The sequence below is a fragment of the Lactuca virosa genome, chromosome 6 (assembly GCF_052849685.1).
Source record: "Lactuca virosa cultivar CGN04683 chromosome 6, Lactuca_virosa_CGN04683_v6, whole genome shotgun sequence".
Lineage (NCBI taxonomy): Eukaryota > Viridiplantae > Streptophyta > Magnoliopsida > Asterales > Asteraceae > Lactuca > Lactuca virosa.
The window spans coordinates 17494170-17512273 of record NC_136431.1 but is presented as its reverse complement, the minus strand read 5'-3'; the positions used below and the strand labels follow the sequence as shown (position 1 = coordinate 17512273).

The 18104-nt window shown below is 39.6% G+C and overlaps 1 protein-coding gene across 1 annotated transcript; it reads left to right on the top strand.

Moving 5' to 3' along the window:
• The first annotated feature begins 13635 nt into the window (after nucleotides 1-13635).
• Nucleotides 13636-14933, top strand: LOC145120330 (uncharacterized protein At4g22758-like). The gene is made up of 3 exons (XM_079056158.1): nucleotides 13636-14038; nucleotides 14278-14485; nucleotides 14554-14933. Exons 1-3 carry the CDS (start codon nucleotides 13739-13741, stop codon nucleotides 14781-14783), a joined length of 738 nt encoding a protein of 245 aa, XP_078912284.1. The 5' UTR covers nucleotides 13636-13738; the 3' UTR covers nucleotides 14784-14933.
• The last annotated feature ends 3171 nt before the right edge of the window (nucleotides 14934-18104 follow it).

Below are 18104 nucleotides of genomic sequence, written 5' to 3'. Positions count from 1 at the left end.
CTTGGTCAACCGATCCATGATCACCCAAATCGAATCCACTCCCCGTGCAGTCCTGGGAAGCTTGGTGATGAAATCCATGGTAATATCTTCCCATTTCCACAGGGGAATATCTAACGGTTGCATCTTGCCGTGTGGCCTCTGGTGCTCGGCCTTGACCTTCCTGCATGTCAAGCACCGCTCCACATACCATGCTACGTCCCGCTTCATGCAGGGCCACCAATAGACAAGACGAAGATCTCTATACATCTTCGTCGCTCTGGGATGGATAGAAAACTTGGATTTGTGTGCCTCCTCCATCAGTATCTGGCGCATGCCTCCATGATAAGGGACCCACACCCTACGGTGAAGAGTCAATAACCCTCGACTATCATAGTCGAAGGAGGAAACCTGACCCACTATATGCTCGCTCTTCCGATGTTCCTCCTTCATAGCCTCCTGCTGAGCCTCCCGGATCTGCTCCAACAGTGGAGTCACTACTGTCATCCGCATGAAAATGTCTCTGATCGGCACTGCCTTATGGTTAAGCGCGCGGGCCACCACATTGGCCTTCCCCCGGTGGTAAAGGATCTCACAACCATAATCCTTCACCACATCTAACCACCGACGCTGCCTCATGTTCAGATTCAGCTGATCCATGAGGTATCTCAGACTCTTATGGTCCGTGTAAATGGTACATCGAACCCCATAGAGATAGCGTCGCCAAATCTTGAGGGCGAAGACGACCGCCCCCAACTCCAAATCGTGTATCGGGTAGGTCGCCTCGTGGGGCTTCAACTGCCTCGAGGCGTAGGCGATGACATGCCCTCTCTGCATCAGTACTGCGCCCAAGCCCGAAATAGACGCGTCGCAGTATACTACAAAATCCTCAACACCCTTTGGCAGGGCTAAGATCGGCGCCTCGCACAATCTCTGTCTCAGTGTCTCGAACGCTGCCTGCTGCTCAGGCCGCCAATGAAAGACTACGGCCTTCTTCGTTCGCCGAGTCAAGGGTACGGCTATCTTGGAGAAATCCTGGATGAATCTCCGATAGTAGCCGGCTAATCCCAGGAAACTCCGAATCTCAGATGGAGACTTTGGAACCTCCCATCTCATCACGGCCTCCACCTTGGCCGGATCGACCAGAATACCGTTCTGTTTGATAAGGTTCCCAAGAAACTGCACCTCGCGTAACCAGAACTCACACTTGGAGAACTTGGCGTACAAGCTCTCCCTCCTCAGAGTATCCAAAACCTCTCGCAGATGCTCCTCGTGTTGCTCCTGCGTCTTGGAGTAGACCAAGATATCATCAATGAAAACTATCACGGACTGATCCAACATCGGTCTACATACGTGGTTCATGAGGTCCATGAACGCGGCAGGAGCATTGGTGAGCCCGAAGGGCATCACCACGAACTCGTAGTGGCCATATCGAGTCTGAAAAGCAGTCTTTTGTACATCCTCATCCCTGAATCGCATCTGATGGTAGCCTGATCGCAAGTATATCTTGGAAAACCAAGATGCTCCCTGAATCTGGTCGAACAAATCATCTATCCTCGGGAGTGGGTAAAGATTCTTCACCGTTACCTTGTTCAGCTCCCAGTAATCTATACACATGCGATGCGACCCGTCCTTCTTCTTGACAAACAGAATCGGGGATCCCCAAGGCGAGCTACTCGGCCTGATGAATCCCTTGTCTAGCAGCTCCTGCAGCTACGTAGACAACTCCTGCATCTCGAGAGGAGCCAACCGATATGGTGCCTTGGCTATCGGAGCCGCACCAGGGACTAGGTCGATCCTGAACTCCACCTACCGCTCCGGAGGTATCCCAGGAAGCTCCTCTGGGAACACATCTGCGTAGTCCCGCACCACCGGAACATCGCTCACCGTCGCCTTACCCGCCTCTTGGTTATCCATAACATAGGCGACATACCCAGCACAACCTTGTTGTAGGTAGCGCCTAGCCCTCGCTGCTGAACATAATGTGGGTCCACGTTGTGGCCTCTCGCCGTGGATCGCCAACTCTCCCCCACTTGGGGTCTTGACTCGCACCAGCTGCTGTGCGCAGTCTATCACCGCCCCATTAGGGCTCAACCAATCCATGCCTATAATCACCTTCTTCCCACGCAACGGAATGGGAACCAAGTCTACCAGGTAGCGCTCCTCGAATAGCCTCAGAACACAATCTCTGAAAACTGTTGATGCTCGCACCGATCGGTCATCGGCAATCTCAACCTCTAAAGGGCAATCCAACATGCCTGCAGACTTAGGAAACCTCTTGCTAAGTGCAAGAGAAACAAAAGATCGAGTGGCACCTGAATCGAACAACACCTGCACTGGGATACCGTTCACATGGAATGATCCTAAACAAGGCATACCATATGGCACATCAATGTCATAAGAAACATAAAATAAAAGCTAGAGGGAAAAAATCATACCCGTCACCACATCGGGTGCGGCGCGTGCCTCCTAGGTAGTCAACTAGAAGGCTCAGCTCCTCACCACTGGAGCCTCTGTCTTGCCCTGCCGGCCATCCGTGATCCGCAGGGTCGCTGGAGCTGGCGCCTTCACTGGCGTTGCTGCTGTCAACTAGGGGCAACTGGCCTTTTTGTGGCCCCTTTGGTTGCAGTGGAAACACAGCAACTCGGATGTATGAATAGTGGGTGTAGGGGCGGTACAATCCCTGCTGAAGTGCCCCGTCTTTCCGCACTTGTAGCAGCCCGACGATCCCAACCTACAAGCCCCCTCATGTGACCTGCCGCATTTCCTGCAGCGGCCCTGTCCCGACTGGCCTTTCGGCCTAGTGTCTGATCCCTTGGGCTTCTTCCCCGAAGCCCCAGTCATATGTTCCTCCTCTGCCTTCCTCTTACGGATATGTTCCCAATAAATCTCTCTCTCCTTTGCCCTGGCAATCATGGAATCCAGGGTAGGACAAGCTGAAAAACTGACATGCTCCCGAATATCGGCTCGCAGCATGTCGTGATAGCGGGTCCTCCTCATATCCTCATCTCCCGCATACTGGGGCACCAATAAAGCCCTCTCTCGGAACTTGGCGGTGATCTCCGCCACTGTCTCAGTCGTCTGCCTCATATCCAGGAACTCCCGGGCATTTTGTTGGAGCTCTACAGCGGGTGCGAACTCAGCCCTGAACCGAGTCACGAAATCCGGCCATGTCATAGCCTCAATAGCTGAGGCTCCCAGAGAGTCACCAACCGACTCCCACCAATCCCTGGCCCTGTCCCTCAAGCATCCCGCCGCATACCGAACCTTCGACCCCTCGGGGCAGAAGCTAGTCAGCTGTGCAGCCACAATGTTTGCAATCCATCGTCTGGAAACAATGGGGTCCTTCGCCCCATGGAAATTCGGCGCACCACTACCCCTGAAGTCCTTAAAGGACAGCGTGCGTGATCCTGACTGGCCGGCCGCCATGTCACTCCTGAACGCCTTGAGTCGATCCTCCATCAACTCAATGATCCCTTCCTTGATCGACCCGAAAATCACCGGGGTCGACTCAATGATACCTCTCGTGATCTCAGAAGCAATGAACTCACGTAGTCCCTCATCAAATGGCTCGGTACCTGCTCCTGTATCTGATCATGAACCGGATCCTAATCCTGAACCTCCTCCTCCATGACGTGTGATCATCACCATTCTGAAACGTAACACATAACTGTCAGAATCATATATAAACCTCAAGAGGTTCCATGCACCCAACAAGTTTCCTGGTTCCATCTCGGCCTTCCTCGATTCGAGTACGGATCCTTTGCTTTCAGTAGTACGGGCCTATACTACATTCCACATCTATCCGCACTTTCCTCGAGGATTGCTTCGACTTCACCAAGTCCCTTTCACTGCTACTGATCTCTGCTACTCTCTTCCTAGGCTGGCCCTAGGGTAATCACCAACCCAAACTCAGTCCTCAGCTACTGAAGGTATCCTCATGATGCCAATTAGCCACTACCTGAATACCATCACATGTGACGAGGCTCAGATAATCCTTCGAGGAAAGGGCTCATCCCTACAACAGTTAGACTCAAACAAGAGCTGCGCAATAGGGTCAAATCCAGCACTCTGAGATTATTCAACCCTGATCACATGTGACTTAACGTATTCACCTAATGGCTAACTCCCATCACTCAGAGTCCCACAAAGCACAAAGCAAGTAGCATTCAGACGAAGGAAACCTACCATATAATCCAATCATACTGCTCTATCCTCTACTCATGAATCTATACTAGCATGAAATTCATAAGGCTCATACATATATAATAGGCACGTAAGGCATCCTCCTAGATCCTTAGTCCTAATCTAGCATGCAGTTCTAATAAGCACATCATAACATAAGTTGTATGGGTATTTTGGGGTACTTACCTGAGCTCGGCCGGTTGCGCACATCACACACCTTGTTCTTTCTCAAAACTCTTTAACTTAGATTTTAGAAAACCATTTTCTTTGTAAAAATCTTTTAAATCCCTCGGTTTGAGTCCAGACACTCCCGAGGGTGTGTCCGAATCCCTCAAACCAGGGCTCTGATACCAACTTGTAACATCCCATTTTTCAAGTCCAAAAATTTCAATTTTTATATAACGATTTAGAAAACGTTTATAAGAAAACATCATCAAGTCATATCATTTCGTAAAACCATAATCTCATGTCTGAAATCGTATCACAAAATTAGGAATAATATCATAGTACAATCCCAAAAAATCTCATAGTGCGGAAATCCAATGCGTGTGTATGATGTGCAGCTACCGCGCCGGCTCCTTCCCCTTTGCTGAAGAGGTACCTGAAACAAAACTGAAAACTGTAAGCACGAAGCTTAGTGAGTTCCCCCATCATACCACATGCCATACAAACACATAGCCTACATACTGTCGGGCAATTATGGGGTGCCCGACCTACCCGGTACGACCATTATAGGGTGCCGACCTACCCGTGTCAAGCCATTCTGGGGTGCTGACCTACCCGTGTCGAGCCATTCTCGGGTGCTGACCTACCCTTTGGTCCTCACAACCGAACCTCGGGGACTATTTCACCCCCTACTACTACTATCGCATGTATCATAGCATAACCTACTGTCAGACATATCTGGGGTGCCTGACCTACCCTTCGGTCCTAACAACCGAACTTGGGGACTATTCCCCTCCTACTACCGCTACCACATATATCATATCATGGCAGCATATAAACATATCATCACATACTGTCAGACATATCTGGGTGCCTGACCTACTCTTCGGTTCTAACAACCGAACTCTACTACTATCACATATAACAGATCATGCCAGCATATAACGTATCAGGTAATAGCAAACCTAGATGAATATCACAAAGACAATCATCTAACATACAACTCCTACTGGTGGGTCGGCATTGTGGCCATAGACCCAACGCTATTGGAAGGTAACTCACCTCGATGTCGTGTACTGTTTAAACTGTCCTCGGTGCGAAGATCGGCCCTCCTCGACTCCTCAATCCCTACACGACAACCTTCAAGTCATCAAACCGAACATACAACCCAACCAGGGTCAATACCAAAACCATGCAAGTCAACTTTGGTCAAAGTCAACGTGTGACAACCCGGAAACTTCAATCTGGTACACTTAGTCAATTCAATCAATATTCAACTTGTTTTGTTGATTTCTGGTCTTCTGGTGCTATTTAAGGGTTCATTTAAGTGTTCTAAGCTTGTACATAACCAAGGTTGAGTTTAGGAATGAGTCAGAGTGTTGAATAGTGAGAAAATCGGGCCATACACACCTCTTAGAGGAGTGTACGGCCGTACACATGGGTGTGCGGCCGCACACCCACTCCCTTGGCAGCACACTCACTTTTGGGCAGCACCCTTACCCCAATATAAAGGGTAGCCCCCTTCTTTTCATTCCTTTAGCACCTTGGCAGCACACAACATCATTTCCTCTCAAGATTCTCCAACTTTGAACCTTCGAAAGCTTCAAGAACGTGAGTACTTCTTCCTCTAGCTTTCAATCCATGAAAGACCCTTCTATCTAAGCCTTAAGTGTGAAAAAATCGACATGTTCTTCGTGTTGGAAGTGAGTGCGGCCTCACACCCTCTTAAGGTGGCCGCACACTCTTAAAATACCCTCCAAAGTGAGAGTTTGACTTCCATATTCGAGATAAACATGCCCCTAGATTTGTTGCACCTTGGAATGGACATTTTGGGCATCATTTTGTGGGGTTTATGACCTCACACACCTGTGTACGGCCGCACACACTCAAGTGTGCGACCACACACCCAAGTGTGCGACCATACACTCACCATATGGCCGCAAACCCACTTCTAGGACCCCTATCTTGCACTACAATGGAGTATAGACCTAGAACACTTCGTGGATGTGAGTATAGACCTTGGGAACACTTCAAAGGCACCTCCTTTCATGAGTGTACGGCCGCACACCGTTTGGGCCTCACACGCATGGCCGCACACACACTACAGGTGGCCATACACTCCCCATACTCAATCCTACAAGGTCCTATCACTTGGTGCAAGTAGTTCCAAGTCCCTAGAGTGATTCCCTATGGTATTTAGTGGTGAAATACCTTCATTTGACTCCTATGTGTGTGTCATTACATGTTATTAGGGTCAATTTGAGTTCGAGGTTTCTCTAGGCCCTCAACATCCCTTACCGGTCCTTCGTGCAAACCACTCGCTCAAGGTGAGTTCATACCCCTACTTTTCCGTGTTTTAATGTTTTCAGGGGGAGGATACAAGCTAAACATAAATTCTTTCAAAACTTATGCAATTTTACAAGCTAAACATAAATGCTTTCAAAACTTATGAAATTCTCATATTCTAACCCTTTTGTATTATGTTGAGCATAAGGGACGTTTTCACTAAAATTGCATAGTTTTTCGGACTCGCTATTCACTATTGGAGCTGTTTCCGAGCCACAGAAGGAAAGTGGTGGGAAGAAGAAGAAATCATGGAACAAGCGGAAGGGTCAGTCTTCGCAGGAGCCCTCCAAGAAACAACAAACAGTGGCAGTTCATGCTGTTACTGCCCCTGCTACTGTTCCAACCACCCAAGCTCCTACCGGTGTTTATGATCACGGACCCTGCCATGAGTTCCATGATTTCAAGTGTAACTTCCATCATCACGGACCCTGCCGTGAGTTCCATCATCTCCTTATCGTTTAGCGCCGACAGAAATGCAAGAGCTATCCAGCCAGCTCAATAAGCTGATCAGCAAAGGGTTCATAAGGCCGAGTTCCTCACCTTGGGGAGCTCCGATCTTATTCGTGAAAAAGAAAAATAGATCCTTTCGGATGTGCATTGACTACCGAGAACTGAACAAGCTGACCATCAAGAACCGATATCCCTTACCCAGAATCGATGATCTTTTCGACCAACTTCAGGGAGCCAGTTATTTCTCAAAGATAGATCTAAGGTCAGGGTACCATCAGTTGCGCTTCACGAGAATGATGTGCCCAAGATAGCATTCCGAACTCGCTATGGACACTACGAATTTGTAGTGATGCCCTTTGGTCTGACAAACGCACCGACAGTATTCATGGATCTGATGAATCAGGTGTGCCACCCTTTCCTGGACAAGTTCGTGATCGTGTTCATCGATGATATACTTGTCTATTCTCGGAGTGAGAATGATCATAAACAACACTTGAGGCAGGTGCTGGAAACATTAAGGGCGGAAAAGCTATATGCAAAATTTTCAAAGTGTGAGTTCTGGATCAGGAAGGTGAATTTCCTTGGGCACGTGGTTAGCAAGGAAGGTATACACGTGGACCCTTCCAAAATCAAAGCGATAGAGAATTGGTCTGCACCAAAGACACCCACAAAAATCCGGCAATTCTTGGGCCTCGCAGGCTATTATCGCAGGTTCATCCAAATCTTCTCCAGAATCGCTAAGCCCTTAACTACCCTGACATAGAAAGGTGTAACCTTTAGTTGGGGAGTCAAGCAAGACACTGCATTTCAAACATTGAAGCAGGCCCTGTGCAGCGCACCTATCTTGTCCCTGCCCGAAGGGACGGAAGACTTCGTGGTCTATTGTGATGCATCCAATCAGGGCCTAGGCTGTGTGCTCATGCAGCGAGGAAAGGTCATCGCCTATGCCTCGAGGCAGTTGAAAACACACAAGGTCAATTACACAACTCACGATCTAGAGTAACTTTGTGCAACAAGTGTAACTTCCATCATCACGGACCCTGCCGTGAGTTGAGTTGCAACAGCTGTGGGAAGAAGGGTCACACAGCTCGATACTGCAAGGTGCCAGCCCAACCAACCAACCAGACTGCTGGAGCAGGTGCGGGTCAAGCTTGTTATGGATGTGGAGAGGTTTGGCACTTCAGGAGAAACTGCCCCAAGGTAACAACTGGTGGCAATACAGGAAGAGTTTTGGCGATGGGCCAGGATGAAGCGGTCGCTGATCCTACCGTGGTTACGGGTACGTTCCTCCTTGACAACTCTTATGCATGCATTCTTTTCGATTCTGGTGCGGAGAGGAGTTTTGTTAGTCATGCATTCAAGCATCTAATCAAATGTAAATCCCAACCTTTAACCGAAACGTTCACCGTCGAAATGGCTAACGGAAAGAAAGAGAGCGCCAGCGACATATTCATAGGCTGTACTCTTACCCTAGACAATCACTCCTTTCCCATCGATCTTATGCCGGTATCTATCAAGAGCTTTGATGTCATCATCGGCATGGACTGGTTGAGCTCCAATCGTGCTGATATTCTTTAATGGTTTTATTTATACTAAATAGAACTAAAACACACTACGTATACTGACTAAATCCAGGGTTTTCGAACAGAACCGATTATGCAATGGTTTCACATACAAAATACTTATACTTCATGATTAGCTTTAGCTAGTCACATGGGGTAGTACTTTTGCATATCACTACAGTTTTCAGTAACGAACATTCATGGTTTTATACGAAATCAATAATGCTACATCTTCATTAAAGAAAATATCGGATTTTCTTGAAAATATACAAACATTTCTGCTAACTCATCAACAAGTTTTCATTACAAACTACTGCTTATGAACTCACCAGCTTTATGCTGATATTTTCAAACTGCTTGTATTCTCAGGAAATCAGTAGACAGGTACCTGCTGGGTTTTTGAGGAGTTGGAGCAATAAGAGTTTAATGTTTATATTCATACAAATTATATGATGTAATCCAAACAAGTTTCTGAAAATTTCTGAATTGATGTAAACATTTTTATTTAAGTATTCAATGTGATGGTTGCGTTGCTATGATTGCTATTATACATTGGTTGTGATGCTATACATGACGTCCTCCACCCCAGAACGTTTCTGCCATTCTGGTTTTGGGGTGTGACACAACGCCCAGTTGACCTGACTCGCCGAGTTGGTCTACCAACTCGTCGAGTCCATGCCCCAATAACCGGATCCAACCCAGTCACCACTCGTCGAGTTCTCCTTCATTCAAACCATCAGGACCATCTTCATCCGACTCGCCGAGTTCTTCCTTCAACTCGGCGAGTTCAACTCCCTCATAAGAACGTGTCTAGTCTATGATTCGCCGAGTTGTATGAACAACTCGTCGGGTCCATCTTCAAAGGTTGGGAGATTGCCTTGGACTCGCCGAGTCTGTTCATACACTCGTCGAGTCCCATGATTCCCAGGTCCCTTTACTAGTCTAAACATTTACGGGACTTCCTTCCCGAACCACTAGTCCAACCACAGAAGGGATTTAGTGGTCGCTACACACCGACTCACCGAGTTCCAATAACAACTCGTCGAGTCCCTTCTTGACCCTTACTATACAGTCGATTTAATTGGGTCTTAACATGTCAAAACCATAGATATGGCCTCCTAATGTCCATTTTATACGTAAAGTTCCAAACTTGGTGCACATGCATGGGGTTTTGGCTTAAAAATCCATAAAAGGTGCTCTACAATGTGCATGGGGCTCTGATGGCCATAGAGTTGGCACCTTTATGCCATGAGACCCCTCCAATGACTCAGATCTGAAAGTAGAACCCAATGAATCACCTCACAAATCCGAAAATGGCTTAGAGAGCCCTAAATGCACCCATAATCTAAGCTCTAAAGATGAACAACCAAATGGAAGACCAAAACAGGGGGCATTTACCTTGATTGAGCTGAAGATGGAATAAGATCTCTGGATCTACAAGCCCCAACTCGAATTCCCAAGCTTCTTCCTTCCTTTCAAGCTTCACAAACCACCCAAAAATGGCCTTAGATCACTCAAAGCGGCTAGGGTTTCGATATGAGGTGTTCTGGGAGCATAAGGGACGATGGAGGTTGCAATAAGACGTTTAAATAGGGTGCAAACCCTCAAATTTAGGGTTTCACCCGAACAGCACCTACTCGCCGAGTCAGTCCCCAACTCGTCGAGTAGATCACTTAAACTTCCCGCGGATCCCGTCTCTACTCGACGAGTTGGGCCATCAACTCGTCGAGTCCCAGAGAAAATAAAATACAAAATTCACAAAGAAAACAAGTTTAAAGGTTTCGTTTGGACCATTTTTCGAGCCATGTTATTATGTTAAAGTTTTTAATTTGTAAGTTTGTTATATACTACTTCTTTATATATATATATATATATATATATATATATATATATATATATATATTCTTGGTTTAAGTATTTTTTTAAGACAATCATTGTATGTTGTGGTTGAAACTTTAATGTAAATTTGATTAGATTCATGTTATCGATCATATGTTATGAAAAGGGATATAGATAATATTTAATTAAATATTGTATATATGTTTGTATGTTTGTGTTGCTTCAAAGTAATAATTAATTAAAAATCATGGATATGCAATATTATCCATAGTATTCATGTAAGTCTCTTTTAAAATGCAAAATGTCTATCTTATCACTTTATATTTTAGTATATGTTTAACATTTTAATTATAATAATAAGTGTCTTTTAAAAGTTTTCTATCGTTTATTAATAATAATAAGTGGTTTTAAAACTAATTAACCATAATTATAAATAATAAAATCAAATTATAAAAATCATGAATATGTTATATTATTCGTGCAAGTCTCTTTTGAAATGCAAATTGTCTATCTTATCAGTTTATTATTTAGTGTATGTTTCACATTTTAATAGTAATATTAAGTCTTTCTTAAAAGTTTCCTTTAACTTATTAATAATAATAAGTGGTTTAAAACTAAAGAACAATAATTTTAAATGATAATAACATCAATTTATAGATTACATAATGTTAACAACAAATAAATTGTATTTTAAGTTAACATCATTATTGAAATTAGAAAATAACCGCATAAGTAAAAATTTTTAATTAATCAATCATAACAATTATTAAAAATAATATTAAATAGATAATTTTATTTAATTTTATTAATGAGGAATGTGAGTTGATGTTAATGAATAATATTGTTCAAATATTATGTCAAAGTTAATGTCAATAACATAACCAATTTAATCATATATTTTTCAACATTTTAACAATATATTTTTAACCTACGCTGCGCAACGCGCGTGAATTCGTCTTTATATATATATATATATATATATATATATATATATATATATATATATATATATATATATATATATATATAAGAGACATTTTTACTTGCACCACATGAATTCGAAACCTCCATGACTTTTCGATTTCTTTCTAATAATTATTGTAAACTGGTTAATAATTTTAAATTAATGCAAAAAATAAATTATAATGATAAATTAACTAAACTACAATATTAAAATATCATATTTTACTTCTATTTATAAAATTATGACTTTAACTTTTTAACATATTATGATTAACTTATTAGTTTAAATATATTGTCGTATGTGAGCAATTCTAATTTTAAAGTCCCAAATTTTGTATAATTTATGATTTTATGCAAAATAGTTAAATTATTGATTTTAATATAATGTTAAACGGTTAACTTAATTCAAAATCTCAGTTACACATGAAAAAAAAACGAGTGGCTATTTTATAAATAGTAAGTTATAAATTATAGTATTAAACCTAATATGTAATCGTCAATTATATATATATATATATATATATATATATATATATATATATATATATATATATATATAAAACTATTTTTTTATAATCATTAAGAATTTTCAAATAAGTAGCTTAAAAATAACTTTTAATAAGAATAGTTAAAAGTAATATTATATAAAAAATTAAAATGTTATCTTTAAAAACAAAAACAATGTTTGTTGTTTTAAATAATTACATTGAAATAAACTAATAATATTCAACAAATAATTTTTTAAAAAAAATTAAATTTTTGAAACCAAATTAAAATAATTAAGAGTTTTTAAATACGTTATTTAAATAACTTAAAAGAACAATAGTTAAAAGTAACATTATATACAAAAATGATATTGTTACCTTTGAAAAAACAAAAACAATGTTTGATATTTTAAATAATTACAAAGATAAAAATTAAAATCTTAAGCAAATAAACTTTTTAAAATTAATTAATCATAACAACAACTATAAATATCATTAAACTATATATTATATTTAATTTTATTAATGAATAACCCGCATATAGAGGCCATTGAGACAATTGAGATTATAGAATTTTAAAAGATGTCTACATTATCATATGATTCAAAACAAACAATGTGTATACCAATTTATTGTATGATTTATTATATAAGAGTTAATAACAACGTCATTCATATATTTGAAAAACATATATATGTAAATATTTTAAATATATTGTTATATCCTGCGCAACGCACGAATATTCGTCTAGTATTCTAATAAAAGAATCAAATTGACATGTATCATATTTTCTAATCATCTTTTTAACAAGATAAATTACTAATCTATCTTTTTCCCATTGATTAAATCATAGATACATTTAAATGCTATTAAATGAACAAATTTATTGATTGTTTTGTGAAATATATACTTAATGTCACCTAATATAGGCACCTTTTAGTTGTTGCCTTTATTTTTTGAGTTTTTTTTTCTTTTATTATTTTCAAAATTTTAATTACAATTTAGAGAACTAAGTTTGTTTCTCTTTTATATTTAACGGTTAGGTTGTTTATTACTAGATATTTTTATTTTAAATTTTTTATTATTTTATAAGTAATAGTATATAGACATAAATAATGTTGCTTATATCTTCAACAAATTGAAAAATTAATTTAAATTAACAATAAACTAAACATCAAAGTTGTTTTACGGTTCTCCGGTACATGTGTTATTAATTAGCATATATATATATATATATATATATATATATATATATATATATATATATATTAATAAAATAGTAAAACATATAGGAAAATACTTGTTTTCTTTATCACAATATCATGATTCATGAATAGCATGAGCATATATGGTTATTATCTTGCCACTATTATCAATTATTTCAAATGATTTGACATTGTCAAATGTCATGTAATGCTTATGGATTTATGGTAAAGTAACACACTTTATTATCTTTTAGTATTTAGTATTTGCTTTTATAATTTATAGGTATAGTTATTATTTTAAACAAAAAAAACGTCAAATTATAATATATATATATATATATATATATATATATATAATTATATAGTTACAAATTCGAAATTCTGAATTTAATTATTTATATATGAGAACAAAATTAATTTAAAAACAAGCATCAGCATGCTTCCGAGATGAACAACAACCAACAACTATACATATACTTGACTTGTATCCATAACTTTACATATACAGTTCATCGTATCTACCTTTTTAAAGAATCAAACCGCTTTTCAATTTTGATAATTAATGTCAGAGAAGCCTCTCAGTGGACGGATTCCGGTTAAACGGAGCATCAAACCTCCACATCCTCCTTCGTCTACTCACAAACTTCGCCGGCGAGTAGTAGTTCGTCGATCGTCAAAGAAGCCATTGAAATCCGTTAACAGATGCAACTCGGAGCCTGCTTTGCTGACCGGCGTTCTCTCCAATGATTTTCGTGAATCGACGGAGGATCACGGCGGACTGATTTTACAACGTCGGGCTCGTGCAGACGTCTTCTTGTCGTCGCCGGAATTGGTGTTGCCTTATTCTCCGCCAAAAATTGAGGTAACGGAAATCGGTAACTTGATACTTTTCGCTTCGGTTTGGTTGATGATTCACGCTTCGATGATCTCTGACTTCATAGCCAAAAATATTACTAATCTGATTTTGAGATAAATTCAATTAATGTTTGATACGATGATAGCATTGAATAATTGATGATCAACATCAATTTGCGTATATCGGGTTTTCGTTGTACTATTTGAAAACCAATCGTGATAATTGGGGATAGAATTAAAACGCAGGGATACAATAAAGAAGCGAAGGTAGTGGTGAATGTAACAGTTGAAGGAAGCTCAGGACCAATTCTAGCAATGGTGAAATTGGGTTCAAGTGTGGAGGAAACAATGAAGATGGTGAAGAAACAGTATGATTCAGAAGGCAGAAGCCCTCAAATTGATCAACACTCCATTTCAAGCTTTGAACTTCACCCTTCTCATTTCAGTCTTAAAAGTAAGTAAATTTCTTCTTTCATTTTTATGTTTAGATGAATTTTATTGAGTATATTTGTTTGTATATAGGTTTAGATAAGTCAGAGATGATTGGAGATATTGGTAGCAGGAGTTTTTACATGCGTAAATGTAAGGAAGACAACTCCTTCACAGGATCAGAGATTATTGTAACAATGGAGAACAATTCTTCAACTCCAACTCCTATCATCGTCTTTCCCAATTTTATTTCTCAAAATTTCAAGAAAGTTATAAGATTGTCGAGCAAGGTTTGGAAGATCTTGGGTTGTATTGATGGGTGATTTTTTTAACTATAATAAGCTTAGATCCTTTGTAAGTAGAATATTATGACCCTCTATAAACATTGTTAAAAGAAAAAAAAAATGGATTGGGACGCTGATGAAATTAATAATGTAACATCTTGATGTGTAAAGAATAGAGAATGGAAATAATTTTTAGGTCTCAACATTCTCAAAAACAATCTATTAATAATTAATCTAGTGGAAGTCTAATGCTCATGCAAGAAGGCCTATTAAAAAGGTACCCATCATGTCGGGATAATAGTTGGGTTAAACCCATCACATGTTGGGCCTAAATGTTGTAAAAATCTGGATGATCCAAGTATAAACCTTAAAAACTGTCAAACAGAGCAGTCATTAAAGTTTTTTTAGCTAAGTTTTTGTAAGTCATCTCAATAACATATCATGGTACCTCAACAAAATATAAAACTCAGAATAGCTCCTTACCACAAAAAGAAAGTTTTTGATTAAGGTTTTTCATAAATTAAAAATAATAAAAGATATATATGGTCCCATGAAAATGATTAGATAAGTTCTTAATTAAGTTTTTTTTTATTGGCTAGAAAGTTATGGGCCCAACTAAAATATTGAAAAAGCTATCCCCAATAGCTCGTTAATTAACTACAACTACATGCTTTTTCAATTGAAATAAATAAATAAATCTTATTGTGGATACTTTGTACTTGTACTTGCATGGTGGCAAGTATGAAGTGTCTCCTCTGCGCATAGGCCACTTGGTTTTGGACCCCCTTATTTGTGCTTCATCGTGAATGAAAATGGTTGAAGTGATTTGATCAACTTTGCATAACGGGTGTTCTAACTTATTTATCAAGTTCATAGATTTGAAGGTCTTATGATCCTTGCCTCGTTGCCTCGTTATCACAAGTGTGCCTCTCATCAAGGTGGTGATTTTGGCTACGCTTCATTAGTGTTTCGTTACTATTTCTTTCTCCTCAAGATCGCCATACTAGAGTTCTAACCTTAATTTTGTAGTCGAATTACTATTGCATGAAGATCAAGTACCACGTATGTAGACAGATAGAGATGATAATTTCACCTCTTCCAGTTAATGGATATTTAACCATACAATAGCTGGTTTAGCACCTCAATCTATGTTGGTTAATGTTATGTTTTAATTGTATACAAGTTGGTTTATAATATTTTTACACGTTGTTCATAATTGTTATGACTTAATCAAAGACCAATAGTTGTATATGAGACAATAGATACTACTATTTTAATGTAATAATAATATGTTAAAATTTTAATTTTGTACAAATGAAGTTTAGAGCAAAGGTTTGCAAAACCGAAAGAATTAAATGAAATCAAGAGGTTTGGTCAACATTTAGCATTTGGCACACATTTATTCAGGGTCGTCCATACGTGGTTATGATTCGACCCCTTGATGACAAGACTACAGTTTTTAGGGTCATGCCAATGGGTGGGCCAGGGCGATGGCCCAGGGCCTCCAAATTCCTAAGGTTTCATTTTTGTATACCTTATATGTTAGTATAGAAAAAAAAAACTCTGATATATCGTGTATAGTGGCTCAGCGGAAAAAGAAAAGAAAATAGAGCAAAAAACAAAACCAGTTGCGATTCTTCTAAAATAATTATCGTATTTTGTCTCTCACCACCATCGATCAAATGACTCTATGAATCAGATTTGATTTTTTCTACAATAACAAACGATTCATTATGAATCGATTATGGTTTTTCACACAATAGAAGATTTCTTATTTTAATTTTTGTTTTCTGGTTTATGATTTCAATCTTTCTTAACACATCGATTTTGATACTCTGATTTAATACATCCTTCAAAAAAATCGATATTATATTCATGTTAATCTAATTTCAGGATATCTCACGGATTCTGATTTTTTAATTATGGCACGTGTTAATCTAGTTTTTGATTCATATCTAGGATTTTGTTATTGTTCTCCAATCCATTCATGTTAGGTTTTTTTTTCTTTTTTTTTCTTTTTTTTAATAAAAGCTTATTTATGTGTTTTTTGCTGATATTCTTAATGATAAATAAATACTATAATAAACTATGTGTTTTGACTTTTGAATATTTGATGCCTAATACTAATAGAATGTGATCTTTGTGTTTGTTTGGTTATATGTCGACACGATCGTTTTGATGTTTTTGGATGTATTTTTAATTTATTGTAATTTTGTTTAAAGAAGATATGGTCAAAAAGGCGATCCAAAAAGCTTGAGTTTATTTTTTGACAAAATTGCAAAATTGGTCACTGTGGTTGGTAAAATTATGCAGTTTCGATCCAAAAAGTTTTGGCGATGCACCAGTGGTCCAACATTGGATCTTTTTATTAGTTTTGGTCCCTATACACTTAAAAAGACGATTATGCCCTTATAATTTATATTTTTCATTTTTTTAATTACTAAAAGACATAAATTAATTGTAAAAATGGTCCCTTCATCTCCAACTTCACCCTCTAACACCGTTGTTTTGAACCACCTTCAACAGCCGACATTCTCGTTGGAGTTCACCCAAATCACCACCACCACCTCTACCATAGATCTCAAATTCCCCATCCACACTGGCCTCTCTCCTCCTGTTTTGCTGGAATCAAACTCCTCCTCCAATTAAAATCACCACAACTACCTGTCGCACCACCTGTAATCATCGTCAAAGCTCACCACCATTAAAACCGCCATCAATCATCTAACCCGCTACACCAAAAAACAAGATCCTTATGTCACTGAATTACAACGACACTGGAAACAAAAACCTTCATCGCATCCACATCCTCCATCGCCATCTGTTAAGCCTCACACACCACCATAAACCTCCACCATTCCACTAAAAACACTCCTTCCACCATCGAGCATCACCTCAGTTGAAAACCACAACAGAGCAACACCTCATATAGTCTCCTACAAACGACATCGGTGGGGTTATGGACTGATTTGATTGGATCAGAGCAGACCTGTGAGAGAGAGGGAGGGGAAAAGTGGTGACGCGGTCGGTGGCTACAGTTGAAAACTGACATCAATGGAGGTCTAAAACTTTTGGGTTTTAACAGGATTTGGCGGAGGTAGTGTGCAGCAGCAATTAGATCGATTCTCCGGTTGTTGAGCCACGACCTCCTTCGGTCTCGTAGATGTTGATGGAAGACGGAGGTAACATGGAGTTGATTTTTTTTTTTGGATTTTCCATGACAGATCAGGTGGTGGTGTCCGACGGAAATGAAAAGAAAGAGAGAGATGTTGATCGGAGATGGGGAAGTGTAACATCCCAAGTTTGGAAGCAAGAAGTTGGAGGGTGCAAAGTGTAAATTTAGGAAAGGGACTCGACGAG